Consider the following 20,663-nt stretch of genomic DNA (forward strand, 5'->3'; position numbering starts at 1 on the left):
AGCCCTGTCAATAATTAGAGATGAGATCACCCCCTACACAGTGAATTTGAACAACTTCCCTCAGGGCGGCGCTATAGAGTTCCTCTAGCAAAGAAAAAGATCTACAAGGGCTCCTTTATCCCCAATGCCATCTATATAATAAACAAGACACAGTAAAGGGGATTTTATTTTATTTTTATTTTTATTTTTACCTACTAGCCTATCTGTATGTGATGTGACCGCTGTTGACTTTGTTTTGTCTCATGTAGCTAAGCCTTGCTGGCAAGCGTTTGTGTTCTGTCTGTTCTGTCTATAAGTGAGACCAAAGATGAATTTCCTGCCTTGGCGGGACAATAAAGTTTTTCTAATTCTAATTTCTAATTACACAAAAGGAAGTCTATGATATAACCTTCTTTCCTCCTCAAATGGATAGGTAGGCCTAACATCTTCACTATTACAGAAATCTCTGTTAGGCTATTTTTCTTTATTATGGCAAAACAAAAACAAAAAAAGCTTTCACAAGGCAGAAATTCAAAAACTGTCCCAATCACCCTCAATTCAGCCTACACAAAGGGCAGCTAGTGCAGGAGACACTGATGGACGCTGGATTTGAATATCCCGCCCTTCCAGGCAGGCGGGCGGCTCATTAGAGCTGCGCTGATGGAGGCGGGGATTCAGCTCTGTCTCTCCTGCCGCTCAGCCGCTCAGTGTGTCGGGAAGCTCCGCAGACACAGTCCAACCAAACTCAACTAAACCAAACGGAACAAAAGCAACTTCGCTTCATCGCAGACTCTCTTTGTTTTTACCGCCAGGAATCGGCGCAGCGACGCGTATATTTGGAGCAGTTAAAGCCAGTTCAGTTTCCTCCCAGTTCCTCTGGAGTGGAGATGTGTCGCTGGGAGAAGTAGCAGCGGACAGCGCTGCACGCCGAGCCGGGATGAGTGGGAGCTCCGCGGTGTCCGCTGCGGCGCCCTGCCGCTTCGCACACTACTTTGCTATTTGTGGGATAGACACAGAAACTGGACTGGAACCGGACGAGTTAGCAGGTACGGGCTTAGTTCACTATTTCTACACACTATTGTGTCTGTAAATTTTCACTTAAAGTATATATAAAAAAGAAACCTCCACAGTCCTCCAGCAGCTTCACTCTGAGGAATGTTGTTGACCAGAGATATCCCTCCACCATCATGTAGGGCTCCTGTGGTGAGAAGATACATTATGATGCAGGACCTCTAATCACAGCAACATAAACGGCTTTAGTGACATATTATAAATAGGCTACTTTAATTTAAATTCATTATGATAAGCACACAATGAATGGCTTCATTTCACAGAGTGCTGTAAATCAGACCTCCATATAGCCTAGGCTACTTATACACTTGTTAGTCAGGCTTGTTGACTGGGATACCTCTACCCTGTGAACTGCTGTCATGTAAGGTCAATGGACATCCTGTGTGAGCAAAAAATCACCAGAATCAGATTTAAACTTCCTGTGCTGCTCCCTCTGAGGCAGCCAGTCACATCACTGCTCATAATTATAGGACTGTATACTCTATTCTGTAGTTTCCCCAAACAAACCCCAAATAGTCCCATATGCAGCCTCTTGTAGCCTATTATAACAGATGACAAACCAAACATTTCATAGAAGAATCTCCCTTTGCTTTCCATCCACCGCTTTTTATTATGTTGCGTTTAATGTTTCCAGGAAGATTGTTAAAGGTGGTGGAGCAACCACAGCGGGAGAGATTTAATTCAGTGGAGGGGGAGCAGAGAAGCTGTGTGTTGCAACACAGCTGCTCGCTGCTTGAAGACCTGCCTGCGTATCGAGATATAGGGACTGTTGTTGTTTTTCTTCGGAGCGCACAAAGCCAGTGTCTCCTCTTATGACGGCAGCAGTGGTGTTGCACCAGTTTACTCTGTCACCAAATGCATGGCGTGTTGCTCAGGTATTACATCACAGATGAATTAGTAGCTCCTGTCTGTGCAACTGAGACTCTGGGCCAAAGTTCAGAACTGTAAAGTCCACATGTGTGTTGAAAGTGAGCTGCTGCGACTGCATGTTTGAGGACAGAGCTCCTGAAAATATATGAAGCTTGTTCTTTTGTGCCTTTGAGTGTTGGTTATCAGTTTGTGAATGTCTCTGGGGATCATTTTGGGGTGTGTGTGTGTGTGTGTGTGTGTGTGTACATTTGCTTCAGGCTACAGTGAATCTCAGGATGAGATTTGGGTGACAGGGTGAGAGAGGCGACACACACTAATGAGCTTCCATCACATTCACACTCTGTTGTCGCCAACATCAAACCAACCTGCTGAGATCCTCCTGGTGTGTGTGTTTCTGTGTGTGTGTGTGTGTTTTCAATATTCATTAATCTGCCAATGGAATGGAAAAAACCAACATGTCCATCACAGTGTCTCTTAGGTCAAGGTGACAGTTGCAGATGTCTAATTTTGTCCAACCAACACTTAAAAATCCCCGCGAAACCACCACAGTTGAAGGAGATTGGAGAAGTTTGGGGATTTTCTCTCATAAATGACAGTAAATCAGTCGTCAGAATAGTTCCCGGGGCTGTTGATGACGTGTCCTTTGGCTTCTTTGATTGTTTGCTTGACCCACAGTTTATATCTTTGCTGCTTTCGGTGGTGAAACTAGAAGATCTGGTCAAAGATGTGTCCATCTTGGAGCTTTTTATAACAAGAATAAATACATTTAAGACCACAAACATCTATAGATTAAGGATTTGACTCAACAGTCTGCCGATTTTCCTAAAATCCAGCTGGAGAACAGGAGCTTAGAACACCAGTAATTGATAAATTGATTAGTCAATAGAATTAATAGTCCAGTCTGTATAACACCCCCACATCTTTGGTACCCAGGGGAGGGCGGTTATTGCGGTGACCCACATTAAGCAGTGTTGTATGCCTTTTGCTTATTTGAAGCGGTGGATCCCCTCCTCCCGGTGCTGCAGTGGCTGTGTGCTCTTTACTTCCCTCAGCCCATTGTTCTACCAGAGGGCTAGACTTCCTGTAGACCTGCCTAGGGCTCCATTAAGGTTTACAGCGTCTTCTCTTTCTCTGTCTTTTGGTGCCTGCTCTGGAATACGGTGGATCTCAACCTTTAAAGGGATAGTTCAACATTTTGGCAAAGTGGCCCATTGCCATAATCCCTATAGTCATAGCAGTATAGGTTTGTTACCTTTAATTGTCGGTGCAAGCTATTTTTAGAACGGCAGAATAGAGCTGCAAGCTGCTCAGAGCTACGCTACGGAGGCTAATGGGATTTCTTGGTTTCCCTCATCAAACTCATTCACCATCACCACGCTATGAGATAATAAAGGAAGGTTACGAGACAGTTGTTTTCGAGGTGAATTCATGCAAAACCGCTGATGCACATTCCCGTTGGGGGCAGTTTTTCGGTAAGCAGTCTCTTTGGAGTTGTTGGATTGTGTATTTGATGGGGGAAACCAAGAAATCCTATTAGCCTCCGTAGCATAGCTCTGAGCAGCTCGCGGCTCTGCTCCGCCGATCTAAAAATAGCTTGCACTGAAAAATAAAGGTAATAAACCTACTCCTAGGGATTATGGCAGTGGGCCAATTTGCCAAAAGTGTTGAACTATCCCTTTAAGAACCACAACCTCCAGTCCGAACATCCAGAGAGTCCATGTTTGCAACCCTCTCCCTCTTGGTGCTCACAGTGTTTCCAACATCTTTTAGATTTTATGCCACAAAAGCTCTGAGGTTCAGACCCTCCCCACTAGTTTGGGGTTCCTAATTAAGTGTCTACATTCTCAGGTCTTTGCCTCAGACTGGAATGCTAATTAGCTCGGTTAATTCCCGCCCCATAAATAGCCACTTCGTCAGCCCAGACACTCGCCACATATGATGCCAGTGAGCCTCGGTGATATAAATACCCCGTTGGCTCCCACTCAGAGCTGGAAATATCCCCCACATTCTAACACCAGATGTATTTTGGGTCAGCAGCATTGTTGAGATGAAAGGTGAGAGGAGCGAGGAGCTGATATGGGGGGGGGGGGGGGGGGGGGGGGGAGACGCTCGGCACGTCAGTTATTGATAGAGATATGAGGTCAGTGCTGCTACAGTATGACATGTATAATGCACCAGTTCTCCATCCTCTACCCCAGGCTGCAGAGATGACAGTGGCTCAGTCCAGTGCTGGACAGCTGAGCGCCTTAAATAATCATATATAGGGATATAAAGATGCGTGTTATGATTACACTGTCTTAATTCTTCCAGTGAAAGATGTTTTCAATGTTGCACTTTGTATTTCTGAAGGAAAGACTGAGTAAAGACTCACTGCTGTTGATGAGATTCCTGAATTTTATTTTTGGTTGTTGGCCATATGTCAATTATTATCGCCATTTATTTATTTGGATTTATTGTTTAGGCTAGAATTTCTGATACGTCTTCACATCATTATTGTTTAATACAATCCAAAACCCAATCATATTTAAAGGGACAACGAGGAGTTTCTATTCAGTTATAAAAAAGTCTCACGTTAATGTGGATGAATCTACGTTACCCACACTTGTTGACTTTTATTATTGATGAATGAAAACATGAGTCTGTCTTGCGCCGGTCAAAGAATTTCACGGTGCGCGGAGGCTCATAAATGTAGTGTGAAAACGCTTCGCTTTTCCAAAACTCCTCGTTGTCCCTTTAATTTACTGATCTATGACACAGAGAAACGCAGCAAATCATCAGGATTGCAGTTTTAGTGCAGTTTGCTATGTTGTAATCCATTTTCAAATTAGTTTGCAATTGATTATCAGTCAGTCAGTCAGCTAATCACTAGTGTTCACTTATCATTTAAACTGCTGAATGTTTCATAGCAAAAAAAAAGTTGTGTTGTTCTCTATAGAGATTTATATTTGAACACTGTAAATGATGTACACAGTGTATATAGGTAACCTCATCTCTGCTCAAAATCACTCAGAAATGGATCATTCTCTCAGTCGACTGATTGATTGAACAACAACTTGTTGCAGGTCTGACTTAATGAATATAGAATAATATAGAATATAGAATACAGAGTGCTCTCAATACACACACTCAACAGCACTGTACGTTGTCTTGAGTCGGTTGAATCATAGGGGAAGATGTTATCAGATTGAATTATTCCAGTGCTTTTGGAAACTGTTCCATATTAGGGATTAAAACTCACGATGCGTTTATTTATTGTTTCCATTTTGACCGTGTTGTTGTGATTGGTCAATTTCACACAAACCTTACAGAGCTGTAAATCTGAATACCTGAATTACTTTTGAAATATTACATGGAGAAAAAAAAACCTGTCTCAGTGCAGGTTCCAGTAATTGGATACAGTGGGGTACTGTGGGGTTCATGCTTGTTTGCATTTATCATCACTGATATGCATGAGCGTACACAGATGTGCAGCACATACCTTCACACGCACTGAAACAACAGATGCTCAGTTTCAGTTGTCAGACAGACGCCTCACCATCTTCCTCCTCCTCCTTTACTTTTTGTCCTCCCTCTCCTTCTCCTTTCATCCCCTGCTCTCCGTCTCCACCTTTCACACCTCCCACTCCTCAACAGCAACCCCCCACCCTGTGTGTCTGTGGTGACACGGACTCAGACAGGCTTTTATCCGTCCTCTATCAGGGGTCTAGTCTAGTCGTCAGCCATAACCCAGACGTAGATATGTTAATATCAGCTCAGAGACAGGGAGAGTTGCTGGGCCTGGTGAGAAAGCAAAGCAGTGGGATTTACAACCGCCTCTGATTCTTAGCCAGGTGCCAATCACCCCCCTTTAGAAGCTGTAAAGGTTTCATCTCTTCATTACAAGTTTTAACACATCCAGTTCAACGTGAATGTCTTTCATAGCAGCTGACTTTGATGTAAAAACCCACCCTCAAGGAGATTGAATCTTAAGACTTAAGACTTCTCTTGTTCCTTTTGAGTTGCTCTTACATTATACAAGCATCTCTGACCCTCGGCTCTTTGCGTCATGGAGTTAAAACCCCAGCAAAGAGATCTCTTGTCTTATAATATACAATCTGTTTCCTGTCTGGATGTGAATGATCATGTGATTATGCTTTTTCAGACATGTTGGTATGGATGGAGATTATTGCCGGTCATCTGCATGGAGATCCTTTTCGCTTAGACACAGCCTTTTTGTTTCATTCAAATCACAAATACAGAATCATATTCATCATTTTAGCTGCTTTTTTCTAAAATTTTCAATACATAGGGACATGATAACGATTTGGACACAATAAAAGAAACAGAGACTGCAACAGAAAAGATAAAATAGATTCATAATATAGATTGGATTCAAACTGTAGGGGTTCCTCAGTATGGCAGGGCTCCACCTTCTAATGAATATGTCTTTTTGAAGTCTCAGGGAGTTTGTTGTTTGTTCCATCTGGTATGTTTCCTTTATTTTCTCAGTCCACATATTGTATGTTGGAGGTTCAGGCTTTAACCACCTTACTGCAATATATTTAATTGCTGTGTGAAGTTCAAACACTTCAGTTTTCAGTTTCGGGCATGGCCAATCAATGTGTTGACCACAATTTCTCCAGCCTTTATTGTGAGTGTGTAGTGCTAAGGATACAGCCATTTTAATATCATTATAGTGTTTTTGATTGATTATTAGGGGTGGGAGAAAAAATTGATTCACATAAATATTGCGATTTTTAAATCGATATTTTTGTTTTTTAATTTTTAAAAATATTGTGCAATGTGCATTTGTTAGCCTTTTTCACATACAGAGAGTACAGGTTTTGAAAAGGGTTTAAGTTCACTTTATAATGGAGTATGTTCATTTATAGGCTCCTACAGTATTTGTGTGCAGATAAATGTTAAAAATGCAGACTAAAAATCGAGAGAATCGGCAATATCGTAGAAGAATCGAATCGGGAGAAAAGCATATCGTCCCAGCCCTAGTGATTATTATTCCACATTGTTTTATAACCCAGAAACACACCTGTACGGCGCTGGCCAACCCTAGTTTGAATTCAAACAGTGCGGGACATTTGATCCTCCCCCCTGGGACGACCCTGTTGCTCCACTGGGTCCAGTCTAACCCTGTTTATCCGGCTATTAAAATTCAGTTTATTCTAAGAGCTCCCTGGCTGCATGCTGTAGGGAGCTGGGAAGTTGCCCCGGCGTGGGTTTTTAAATATGAGTTGGAGCTGAGAGGTGCTGCACGGGGCTGCGGCGGTGGGAGTGTCCTCGTCCGGGCTGCGGCTGCAGCATGACACAAAAGGGATTTGAGCAGCTAAAGCTCCCTCTGGCCCGGGCCATCTGTCCGGGCACAGAGCGTCCCTGGGAGTCAGTCGGCACAAAGGGGCGGCTGCTATAACACTGTCCACTGACGACAGCGGCTACAACACTGACACATGCCCCTGTTGACTTGGCTATAACAATGGCATGCCCTGGGTAATACTACAATGCTGAGAGCTCAGTAAAACAAAGAGAGAGCCATAGTTTGACTGCTTATTGTGTTGTACAGGATGAAGTGAATGATGTTTCTCCTGCTCCAACGCTGTGACCTCCTCAAACCATCTGTTTTTTTGTTTTGTTTTTGTTGTTGTTGCATTCACTTTTATCCCGTTTTGCTTTTACCGCAAGTCCTAGCTGTCTTTCTCCTCCACTCTTTCTTTCATGGCTCATCAGTCCCATCCTCGGCTCTTCCTGCCTGTAGTGATTTCAGCCATCTCTCTCTGCGTTTTTGTTTTTTTCCCCGTTTGCCTCCGTTAGCCCGGGCCAGGCTGCTGTTAAGCCTGTTAGAGTAATCCATTTGGACAGTTCCTCCAGGCTACACTGAACACATCGCTGTAATGTTACACACGGCCGGGCTTCACTACTGTCTACACACACACACGGACACACACACACATGGACATCCTCGTCCCCAACATTGAGATAATGCTCCTTACCCCAGCCTGGACCACCACAACTGAATCCCTAAGGGGGGGACTTTTTTATTACACTTTTTAATGGACATCCTTTTCCTTTCCTATCATTATTATCATCGCAATTAATTCTTTTGTTGTTGTGGCTATAATCCTGAGGAGTGGGACTTGACTTGGCTTCCAATACAAAGAAGGAGCACCCTTAAAAAAAGAAGCTGGCAGAAGGTCTAACCCGAACCTTAACCACCTCTAAATATGCCTGACCCTAACCTTGAACACATCACCATGTCGAATCCTGACCTTTAACGCCGCGATCTGGCTCTAACCCTCAGGGGAGGGGGGGCGGTGGGGACGGGGGCGTAACCCTCAAACTGTCATTTCAACTTGTGGGATGCAGCATTGTGGGGTCATGTCAGCCACAACTGGCCTCTGGAAACCACAAAACAAGGCCACATGAGCACTAACACACATTAATAAACATGTTCATGCTCATATCCGTCCGACCTCTTGTAATGTTAAAGGGATAGTTCAACATTTTGGCAAATTGGCCCATTGCCATAATCCCTATAGTTTTAGGAGTAGGTTCATTACTTCTAATTGTCGGTGTAAGCTATTTTTAGAACAGCAGAGCAGAGCCGTGAGCTGCTCAGTGCTACGCTACGGAGACTAATGGGATTTCTTGGTTTCCCTCATCAAACTCATCAACAACTCCAAAACGCTCTAGTGGACAAGTTGTGACCTGCACATTCACCACGCTATGAGATAATAACAGAACATTGCGAGAGGGAGTTGTTTTCAAGGTAAATACAGAGACTGCTTGCTGAAAATTTGCTTCCGACGGGAACGCGCATCAGCGGTTTTGCATGAATTTACCTCGAAATCAACTCTGTCTCGTAACGTTCTGTTATTATCTCATAGCGTGGTGAATGTGCAGGTCACAACTTGTCCATCAGAGCGTTGTGGAGTTGTTGGATTGTGTATTTGATGGGTTTGATGAGGGAAACCAAGAAATTCCATTAGCCTCCGTAGCGTAGCTCTGAGCAGCTCGTGGCTCTGCTCCGCCGTTCTAAAAATAGCTTGCACCGACAATTAAAGGTAACGAACCTACTCCTAAAACTATAGGGATTATGACAATGGGCCAGTTTGCCAAAATGTTGAACTATCCCTTTAACCAGCAGCATCCTGTCATATACAACCTGTCACTATAGGAAGTCAGCTTATCATGGCTTTAAATCCTTCTTCAGTTGGTCGTAATTGGCATTTAAATGATGTGAGGGAGAGGACATGCCTGTTGTGATGAATAGTGATGGAAGGAAGATAAAGGATAGAAGCAGTTTCCAGGTAATCTGTGAAACTCTCAACCATGTGGGAGGAAGGTCGGAGTCACAATAGTGACAATCTGTCAGAGGCCTGGACGTGCTTGTCATAGGTAGTGACAGGATGCTGAGTGTCAGGGCTGCGTGGTCTCATCCTCGCCCAGAGGCCGTGTGCTTCCAGTCAGAGTTCAACAGGCAGGAGGCGGAGGAGCGGCGATGATGGATCATCAGCCTGTGGGAGTCTCCGAGCCCCCGCCGACCTTTAGATGATGCTGCGAGGCGAGCTATGGCCGACCGGTCACACCCCTATTTTTTTTTTCTTTGCTAAACGACTCCCCGTGTCCAACGGCAAAGTGAGCAGTTGATCTCAGGAGGGGGTGCAGGCAGACGTTTCACCAGTCCGACCCTCCCTCACGCTGACCTTTGACCCTCAGCTCCATATGTTCTGTCTCTATGGGAGATGAAGAGACAAAGGAACCAGAGGGAGCCTGGGGGGTTGTTGTTTTGGTTTCTCCAGAGGGTCCCACAACTCAGCTGCAATTGGACATGACCATGGAAACACGACAACGCTGTTCTCTGGCCTGTGTTGGTGAAACATTTAAATACTGCCTCATCTTTACTGAGCTCAGTGAAAGACACTGAGGTTCAGTTTTTGCTGGAGATAAAATATTTGATCTCAACAGGTGATGGAAAAACTGTGAAAAACGAAAACCTGCAGACTTGGTCAAGAGACTTTTTTTTTTTAGACTTTATTTATTTGCACATACAATAGAACAAATACATATCTCTCTTTACATTAAAGTAATGTTTGAGCTGTTGCCATTAACCCATTAACTAATGAAAAAAATGTCAGTTGCTCTCACATTCTCATACACCTTATAATGCTGTCACTCACATAGTCCGTCCAATTGCAGCTGCAGCAACTACAAATAATAGGTTAGTAGTAATTGTCCCAAACCATCTGCTGTGGTCTGGGCTCGGGTCTGGTTTGGACAGGTTTTTTTTGTTCTGGCTCAGGCCTGATCAAAGCTCTAGACATGTTAATTTCATGAATGGTTCCAGAAAGTTACCAGGGAAAAAAGTTGACTGGTATTCCAGCAGCATCACAGCCACTTGATTAACTCATTGAGTGCCATTGACGTCTATGGACATCAATCAAAATCCAACGCTTGAGTGCCAATGACGTACATATACGTCAAATGCACTTTTCTGGTAGGAGAGGGTGAGGGGGCAGCAACTGCAGGAGAAGTAGGAGAGCAGGCATCACTCTGCAGAGTAAGACTCCTACTTGTTGTATTTTAGTTTTTTTTTTTTTTTTGTACAATGAAAAAACATGTGCAATGAAATTTTCAGATGTCTTACATGTTTTTGAAGCCAAAATGAAAACGGATAAATCACTGTTTTTCTTGAGAGACTCTCTTTCACAAAACTGTATTTTTCTCAGCTTTCTAGAAAAAAAGTCTTTTTGATGCAACCAGGCTCTATTCAACTTAAGATAAATCAAGAATGGAACAATGTACAATACATGTCTTTTTTCCCCCCTAATTAAATAGAGAGTCTCCTCTTTCCTTTGAGCTGTTTGGTGTTTTCAGAGTCATAGTACAAAATATTCTACGTGTCTTGAAATATTACTCAAAATGCCCCGAAACGCTGGCACAATATCAATACTCAATGAGTTAAGCACATTGATGTTAAGAGTTGACAGTTAGCCGTCTCCCCTAAAGGACTGTAGTGCTACTTGTGTAGAGGAGAGATGCGGATGCCTCTGGGCGGCATGTGTTGACGTATGCAGGGTTCTGAGTGGTAAGATGTTATCACCAGTCTGGAGAGGAAGCCGCGGTGCTCTATCAGAAAGTCACATCATGACCTGAAGGGTTTGTATTTAAATGTCACTGATATTTCCCATGTAGCCTGTTGGGGTTTTTTTATCCACTGTCTCAGCTTAAGCAACACAATGAAGACGGAAATCTGAATCATTTCACTGTAACGCACTAAAAGTCAACCTTTGGATTGCATCGCAACAACAGAAAACACCTCTGTGTCCCCTGTGGCCTCTGCTCGTCCTGAGTGTCCTTGCTCTCATTTCCATGCTCTGTGCTCTCCTCAGCCAACATCTCACATGTAGGGATAACTGTAGGACTCACATCTGGACTCACATCACCACACACACACACTCACATCACACTTCCCACAGGCTAAATTAATTACAAACTTCAGACGGTCGACAGTAGCTCATCTTAATTTTAGAATGTGTCCTTCCTTTATTGAATCTTTGTGTAATAAAATTCAGAAATTAGCCTGATCTTCAGTCCTCTGCTTATTCTGTAAAACAGCAGTGCTGGAAGTGAACCATGTGATTTGCTGCCTGCACATTCACTGCTGTTAGATGCAGAAGCTACGAATCTGAAGCATCTGAATTCGAACTGCAGCTGTTGTGTGAATCTGTTAATGCATAAAAGTCATAAAACCTGTCATTGGCTGTGTGCCCTGCAGGCATGTCATACATCACGGTAACCTTGACAATGTATTGAAACATACAGTAAAGGTTATTTTTTTCATAATGGCTTCTTTGTCCGAAGGAGGTTCAGGATACACACTTAGAGCGAGGCCATTATACGACACACTCACTTTAAACTGCTTGCGTTATGTCGACTTGGAGTCTCTGATCGATTGATGCTCTGTCCAATCAAAAATTGCGAACAATCCTTCGATCCAGCCAGATGCAGGAATATGTCACTTCTCTGTCGCTTGCATGATGCCAATGTGTTTAGATGCTGTGGCTGCATTGTATTTAAAGTATCATGTCAATAAAACACCTTTGAATCAGTGAGGGACAGAAGCAGAATTGAATATCAGGATATTTTCTCAATATGATATTTTTTCATAATGTCAAAAGTAAAACACAATCTTGCAACACAGTTTACTTAAAGGGATAGTTCAACATTGTGGCAAATTGGCCATGCCATAATCCCTATAGTTTTAGGAGTAAGTTTGTAACCTTAATTGTCGGTGCAAGCTGTTTTTAGAACGGCGGAGCAGAGCAGTGAGCTGCTCAGAGCTACACTACGGAGGCTCATGGGATTTCTTGGTTTCCCTCATCAAAGCGTAGCATAGCACTGAGCAGCTCGCGGCTCTGCTCCGCCGTTCTAAAAACAGCTTGCACCGACAATGGGCCAATTTGCCAAAATGTTGAACTATCCCTTTAAACATAACTACAACATTGACATTTGGGTTGGACTGTCTCACCTGTGATTGATGATGAAACATCCCTGATTATTTCACCTGGATTCATCTATCGATTGATTTCTGAATGCACTTCTATAACACACACACACACACACACCCCCCGACTCCCCAGGGACGCAGTCAACATCTCTCAGCAGTGCAGTGCAGTTTAGTTATGTCAGACAGCCCATAAACCTCCTTACATAACTGTGACAGGCCACACAGCGGTAACTAAGGCCCATTATGACAGATTAGAGGTGGCGCGGCCCGGGTCCCAGCTGCCGACCGAGAGGCCATCGCCTCAGCGTCACACACGCTGGACTCTGGATTATACTTCATAAACACAGCCTGAGCCGCTACACATCTGAAAATATACATTATTTATTATATAAATGTCCCTTAGGCTAATAACAATCAACGTCTGACAGAGACGGGCCGGGGCGTTGGAAGCGCTGCAGGCGACTTTCACTAATTTGGACGTATGATTGGAATAAGATAAATTTATCAGATAAACGCTTTGTGCAAAAACACTGTGGCACTGTGACTCAGCTGACCTTAAAGTGATTAGTCATGGAAATGCCCATTTACTCTGAACAAGATTACATCAGGAAAGTCTTTAGCTGAGTCGCTAAATCTGCCAGATCATGAGTCATGACAGATCGCCTGGTCTCGTGATCAGTTTAGTTGAAACAGTATACAACCTCTGCTCCTCTTCTCAAGGTTATGTCATAGCTCATTAAGTATATATTAATTATGAATGATATTAGCAGAGCTTGTTTCAGTTTGTCCAAACCTCCTTTAAACATGGCTTGAGAGTATTATTGTTGATCTCGTCGTGCACATTCACTTGTTTTCACCTTGACTCAGTGTTTTTTCACAGCTGCACATTGAATGCACATCTGTCTCTCTGGATTTCTGGATCCACAGTCTCTGACTTTGTTTCTTGTTAAACGAGACATCAAATCTTTTTGTCGCCAGCACATGTTTTAATTGGAACTCTCAACAGATTTGTTCCACTGATTGACAATTTTAGAGGAAACAGAGAGAAAGATATTTGCTTTGCTGGCAGAGAAGAAAGAACAGGTGTGTGTGTCTGTGCATGTGTGTATTGCTTAATTGGACTTTGATCTCCCACTGATTGAGTTCCAACTCATCCATTGACCTCTGGTCTACGTGATAAGGCTGAGTAAATAAAGTATGACCGCTATCAGATAAGCTGGTCCCTGACTCCCTGTTATGTTCTTTTCAAATCTTATTGGATTGATTCTTTGTACCTGTGCAGCCGCCTCCACTCCAGCTCCCATTCTTCCTCCTATTCTTCCTTCTATTCTTCCTTCCTCTCGGCCTCCTTTCTTCTCCATACATGCCGTCGAGCTGAACTGACTGCACAGGACAGTGAATATAGTGAATCGAACCAGTCATGTGTGTAATGAAGTCACATAGTCGTGACCTCCCTGTGCAGAAATCCAGATGCCCGCCGGTCTCGTCCCAGTACAGACCATAACAGCCCTGTTTTTTGTATTTTTTTTGTCAGTGAAGAAGTGGAGGATGGAGTTCTATTGTTGCTTTGTCAGAATGAAGCGTGTCTCAGGTCGTGCTCTGCTCTCTGAACGTCTGATGGAAGAATGAAACTCATTTGCATTCTCTCATGTTTACATGTCATGTCATGTTTCAAATCCAGTAATCCAGGGCTTTTTGAGGGCCTGAGATATTTCCTGGCAACTGTAAAACACAGTATTATATTGTCTGTAAACAACCATTGCTGTGTGAACTTTACCCTGATTTGGACTCATAGGGAATTCAGCATTTTACCATATTACATGGAGCTGGGCTACAAATAACAAGACTATGCAGATGGTAAAACATCAATGAAGACTGACACTTCACTGATATGAAGGCACTATATTATTAAGTTCTCTGTATACATACAGTGGTTTTACAGTGTATGGGTGTTCACATGGCTGTTTTGCATATATTTGAATAAAAAAGTCCTTTATTTCAGTAGCAAAATCCAATTCAAGGTATTTCCCTCCATAGATGGAATGTTTGACCGGACTGTGTGTGTTTGTCAAAAAGCCCAAATCACCTCCAGATACTCGGTCATCAGCGGTTGGTTAACTCTGAGCCTGGGTGACATTCAGTCGTGGTAAAGCCCTCGCTCCTCCTCTAACAACATCAGGTTATGTAATTGGGACGCTGGTGGACTTGTCGAGGCAGATTAGAGCGACTCGGCTGCTATTTGTGAACCTGTGGCTGGGATTGTTTATCCCGGCGGAGAGAAGGGGCAGCGGAGATCTGAGGTGCAGGGACTGATGGGAAGAGTCGGAGCTCTGATGTGATGATGGATGGAGCAAGGAGGCGATGAGAAATCTTGAGTTTCCCACAATGCAACAGAAAGCATCTTTTTGTCATGTCATTAATGCCTGTGAATTGTGTGTCCAACTCTGCAGACTTTGAGTTATGGTTTTGTTTTGTTTTTTATAAGGCTAAGCTGAGGTCACCCAGATGACATCACCATGACATCATGAGGGTTAGGGTTGTTGTTGTTGTTTTGTTTTTAAAGCTCCTCTATAGTTAATATAATGCATTTCCTAAATGTAAATATCACACTTTTAAACCAAGCAAGAATCTGCAAGACCCTCATAACGATGCTTTTTAGTTCAAATGTGTTTAAAAACTATTTTAAAAGCAAAAATATTCAATCTAGTGTCATATAAGACAAATAAATATAAATGTAAGACACCATTTATGTCTGAGGCTGCAACAAGGAAACGTTTTTCAGGGCAGAAAAATAGATTAATTGATAATCAATACACTAAATTATCAGTAAATGAATTGATTAGATGTTTCAGCACTAGGGAATTGATTAAACCCTTTTTCTCAGTCCACTGCACAATGAAGAAACAAATAGTCATTAAAGCTGGGACGTCATCATGAATAATCAGTATGATTGATAATCAATCAGTCCACATATTTAAAAGCACATTAATCCACCTGATCATTGCTTGTTATGGGATGTTCCATGGTTTATGGTGAAACGTGTAAAAGCAGCAGCATCGCCTGTGGTTCTGAAGTGACTCAGAACTTCCTGTCGTCTCCGGCTCCTCACTCTTCCTCCGTTTGCATGTGAAATAAAAGGACATCTTCTCCTCGCGGTGCTTTTTTTTATTTTCATCCCTCCGTTCACATTATGTCACCCCCCCACCCCCCACCCCCCCCCCACCCCCCCCCCTGCTTGAAGCAATGCAATGTGGGACATCAAGCTGCTGGAGTGACTTATCCAACCGTCCTCCATGTCCCCGCTCACGCTTCGGGCCATCTAACCAAAAAACATGTCCCCTGTCTGTCACGTCGCCCTTCGCTCAGTTTTTATTTATCTCTGTCCCGTCCTTAAAGGGATAGTTCACCCAAAATTGAAATTTCACTCATTATCTACTCACCCTCATGTTGACTACGGTTGCAAATGGATACCAACTGTCTTCGTAACAAAAAGACACACCAAAAACATCCAAATACCTCCATGCTGCTCGTATGTAATGTCTGTCTTGTATTGAAGCCCTGAAATGCGAAATGGTCCCGAAAAAAATTCAATAAGTCTATATTTCAAGCTTGTTTGTAACGGAAGCTCCTCTTCCCAGTTCGTCCAAATTTGACGAACCGGGAAGAGGAGCTTCGAGAAGCTTCAGCTACAAAACAAGCTTAAAATATAGACTTATTTAATTTTTTTTGGGACAATTTCGCATTTCGGGGCTTCAATACAAGACGGACATTACATACGAGCAGCGTGGAGGTATTTGGATGTTTTTTGGTGTGTCTTTTTGTTACAAAGACAGTTGGTATCCATTTGCAACCGTTATATGGACATGCACTGCTACGCCGAGACCCCCTGTAACTTTCTATTTTGGGTGAACTATCCCTTTAAACCTCAGCCCCCCCCCTTGTTCCTTCATAGGAGCCAGAGAGCTGAGGCCATTATATACAACATCACTGCTTATTGTCTGGCTGTTTATCAATTACCCGGCCGCTCTCAGGTGGGCCTTTGTGGCGGGCTGAGGATCCTGTCCGGAGGCAACGCAATTAACACACGCCTGGGTTCAAATGGAATGATGTAACCTCCATTAACGAGGGCCCTTTAGCCTCCGCTCCGCGTGCTGCGGGATGCGCAGAGGTTTCCATGGAGACGGGGGGGGAGCGTTTAAGCAAGACAAATTATTCCACCGAAGGGGGCTGATGAGCTAAACAGCCCACAACAACTACTGCACCCCCACCCCCACCACCCCCCATCCACCCCTCTCTTCTCCAAACACTTTCCTCTCATCCTTTCTCCCTCTGATTACATGCTGTGGGACTGAAAGCACTTTGTAATATCGCCAGGCTCGGGCTGGAGAGTCGTCATCAAGGCTTTGTGAGGAACCAAATGTGAGAAGCAGTGATGGGCATTTTCTAGGCTAAATGACTGGCTGCTTTATCAGCAGACTGAAAAGAACATTGATTGGCAGGTGAAGTGATGCTGTAGCACAAGGCTCCTCAGAGCTCCTTTAAATGAGAGGCTGATTTCAGCAGGGTCTTTTATTTAATAGCAATATATCATTGTATTCCAGTTGTTTTTTAATGAGGATGATCTAATTGGCATGAGACGCTGCCACTAAATTGCAGCTTGATTGGTCATACGCCAAGATCCAACGTAAAGGAAAGCAAAGTAGAAGAACAAGGTTCAAGCTTGGCAGCGTGGCAGGCTGTGCTGTACAACTGCATATGGTTGGAAATATTGCGACATGCAATTTCTTAAAGGGATAGTTACACATTTTGGCAAATTGGCCCATTGCCGTAATCCCTATAGTTTTAGGAGTAGGTTTGTTACCTTTAATTGTCGGTGCAAGCTGTTTTTAGAACGGCGAAGCAGAGCCATCAGCTGCTCAGAGCTACGCTACGGAGGCTAATGGGATTTCTTTGCCTCATAAAACTCACCAAATGCACAATCCAACAACTCCAAAACTTGCGGCTCTGCTCCGCCGTTCTAAAAATAGCTTGCACCAACAAATAAAGGTAACAAACCTACTCCTAGACTATAGGGATTATGACAATGGGCCAATTTGCCAAAATGTGGAACTATCCCTTTAAAATGTTGCGATATGATTGCACTTATCCATACCATATCAGAAATCCCACGTCTGTGCCAAAGAAGTCAAACCTTCTTCATGACTCCTGCAATCGGTTTCCAACAGCGCACTCATTCATTTGAAAATGATAATGAATTCATATTAGATAATAAAGTCTTCACTTTGTGCAGCGTGTCCCTTAGAGAGCTGGGATGCATTTCCATTGCACGCTATATACGTGGAGTGACAGAAGTAGAAAGGTTTACAGTGTGGTTTTGGGGGTTGTGTAATTGTTGGGCTGCCAGAGCAGCGTGGACGACACCGGAGGAGGATCAGACTGTCTGCTGGATGAAACATGTCCTTAAAGTGAAGAATAAACACACAACTTCACTGCCTTGCCAGTTGCCTACTGTACTTGGCATGTGACATGAAATACGATCATATATTTATACTACACCTCCACCCCCTATCCTCTGAACACATCATTCTATATTGAGATACAGAATTCTGAATAATGCTTAATCCTACTGTAAATCCAGCATCATGTAGATTTTTTTCTTTCTGAGAGATGAAACATTGGCTCAGGGAACTCCTTCTCCTCTTCCTGCTCTTGCTCTCTCTCTCTGTTTGTATTCCACACATTGATTTCATCTCACTCTCGTGCCCTTTGCTTCGTGCTCGCCTCCCTCACCTACGTATCTCTGATCTGTTCCTCCGTCTCTGCTCATCATCCCCCTGTCTGTATTTCTTCATCTTCTGACGTGAGGCCTGCCACGCTCTCTCTCTCCCTGCGTATCCTCTATTAACTCAGACAACCGTGGGCCGGGTTGATGCTGCTTCTGTCACCCCTGCCAACAAAGATCAGATTTTAATCCTTGTTCCTGTTCGCAAGATGTCGAAGTAAATTACAGGGTATTTAGTTTTCTTTTGGCCATAAAGCAACATTCATGAACCATGCAGAAAGTCTGACATGTCAGAACTTCTTCTGCTACAGATGATACCATCGAAACTCAACGTGTCCTGCAGATGTGTTCAAAACCTCCTGGGAAAGGGTGGATGCTGTTGATGTGAAACAACTGCAGGAAGTGCTGAGTTTCATTCACAGTAGTTGAGTTGAATTTCACTTTCCTGTTGCACTAATGATTTCACAGCTGCAGGAATACACAGTACCTATAGGTGCATTGTCATGACAAGTAAATATGCAGGGCCGTGGTATAGGGGAGAAAGGTGATAATTCTAGGGGCCCAGCGCCCAGTATAGGGCCCACAAAAAACCCAGTAGTCTAATCTTTGTATGACTGAATTATTCTGCATAAGACCCTGACTAGTACTCATAGTAATGCTGCATTAACATCAAAACAAAGTAGGCTAAATAAAAATTGATAATACATAATATAGTCTAAGAAAAAAAGTGGAAAAGTCAGGGGGCAGGGGCCCACTTTAGTATTCTTTCAGGGGGCCCAGAATTCCTAGCAACGGCCCTGTAAATATGTAGGTGTTTACAGTGACAGCAAACAGAATCAATAATCAGTTTAAGCAGATCGGAAAATTGGTTTTATTTAATCTTTAAGATGCACAAAGCGCATAAAAAGGAAAATATTAATAATCCTTGATGTTTTTTCTTGCAAATAATGTGACAAGTTGTTGACCTGGCTGAGACAAAGTGAAACAGGAAGCAGCAGAGAGGAGAGAAGCACGGTAAACAGCAGTAACACAACAGAATCGAATCAAGTTCACATTATTTGGGTAAATACTGACATAAATTAAATATTAATCTTTTGTATGTTTTTAAAATTGTATTAATCATTCCCACCTGTTGTTAAAGTAGGAACCCTTGGTGTTATATACAGTTTTATAGAAGCACCTGTTTCTTCAACATGTTCCTCTAAAGCACTAAAATGCTTTGCTTTGCAACTTTACTGATTCATGTGTATTATGCTGCACTTCTAATTAATAGTAAATGTTCCATTATCTTTAAAAACAGAGGAAGCAGCTTTGTACAAAGGCTCATTCAGGTCAGTTTTCTTGAGAAAAAGATTGCAAATGAAGATATTTCTCAAATATGATCCAATAAACTAAGAAATAATAAAATGTGAAATAGTAGTAGATAGGTAGGCTATGTCAACAGTGTTTTTACTGTAGAAGAGAAAATAAACACACGTGATGCAGAGAAGCCAGATGAGACCGGAGCTCTGACACACCTGCCTGCCTTCAGAATGAGTCTGTACATCGCAGGGCGACTCCCTCCCATCAGGCACATCACCACCTCCTCATAGCCCTGCAGCTGCTCTGAGAACAGCTGCCGTCACACACACGCAACAGCTCAGACTGCTACATCCTGCCTGTTTGACGTAGTTATTCTTCATAATAAGATAAATGTGTCTTAACTGGCAGTGACTCTCACTGTTCCCCGTCTGGAATGAGCAGCTTCTAATGCTTTTTATTTACAGTAACTCTTATCATTAGACATGTAAACTTGAACTAGAAGTGACAAGTTAAGGGAATTCACTATAAAGTTTTTAACCCATCTGCACAAAAGCAAAACACTTTTTGTTTGCATTTTTCTGTTTACGCGGTAAAACGTGGCCTTGGTTTGGTCGTAGTGACATTTTGAATACATGTGTTGTTGACATATCAAAGCCCCTCATGGCGTAATGCAAAGACAAATAGAGTCGGATGTGTTTTTTATCCAGCTTTAGGTTTATTTTAAGAGACTCTTTGAGGATAAATTGGGGCTCAACAGGTTAAAGGAGTGTTTGTTTGCTACTTTTCACTGCTTTAGATGCAGCAGAGCTCTTCTCCGGCTCACAGTCGCTCCGCTGGCAGCTGGCTCTCAATGTTTGTGTCATGGCTAAAGAATGCTGGACTCATGCCACTGTGGCAACTGCAGCTTAACTGGGACAAAAGGACTTGTGGGGATGTGCATTTTCCCCTCTCCAAAGTCCCCCCGCAGCACAGACGTGACGATGCATTTTCAGCCCCGGTATCATTGTACATGTGATGTTCAGACACAGACTCATCCTCTCTGATTTCATCCATTGTAGTTTTATCGGTGGCCGAACAGGTAGCTCATCACGATAGATAGATAGATAGATAGATAGATAGATAGATAGATAAGATAGATAGATAGATAGATAGATAGATAGA

General features: G+C 43.1%; 1 protein-coding gene across 1 annotated transcript in view; it reads left to right on the plus strand.

Annotated features, from left to right (window-relative positions):
* The first annotated feature begins 680 nt into the window (after positions 1 to 680).
* dennd5b (DENN/MADD domain containing 5B) overlaps positions 681 to 20,663 on the plus strand; it is an 85,315-nt gene continuing 65,332 nt past the window's right edge. The window contains exon 1 of the mRNA XM_083999782.1: positions 681 to 1,025. Coding sequence (XP_083855908.1) covers positions 917 to 1,025 — 109 coding nt within the window. The 5' untranslated portion in view covers positions 681 to 916. The remainder of the gene's footprint in view (positions 1,026 to 20,663) is intronic.

Source organism: Trachurus trachurus, assembly GCF_905171665.1.
Source record: "Trachurus trachurus genome assembly, chromosome: 23".
Classification (NCBI taxonomy): domain Eukaryota; kingdom Metazoa; phylum Chordata; class Actinopteri; order Carangiformes; family Carangidae; genus Trachurus; species Trachurus trachurus.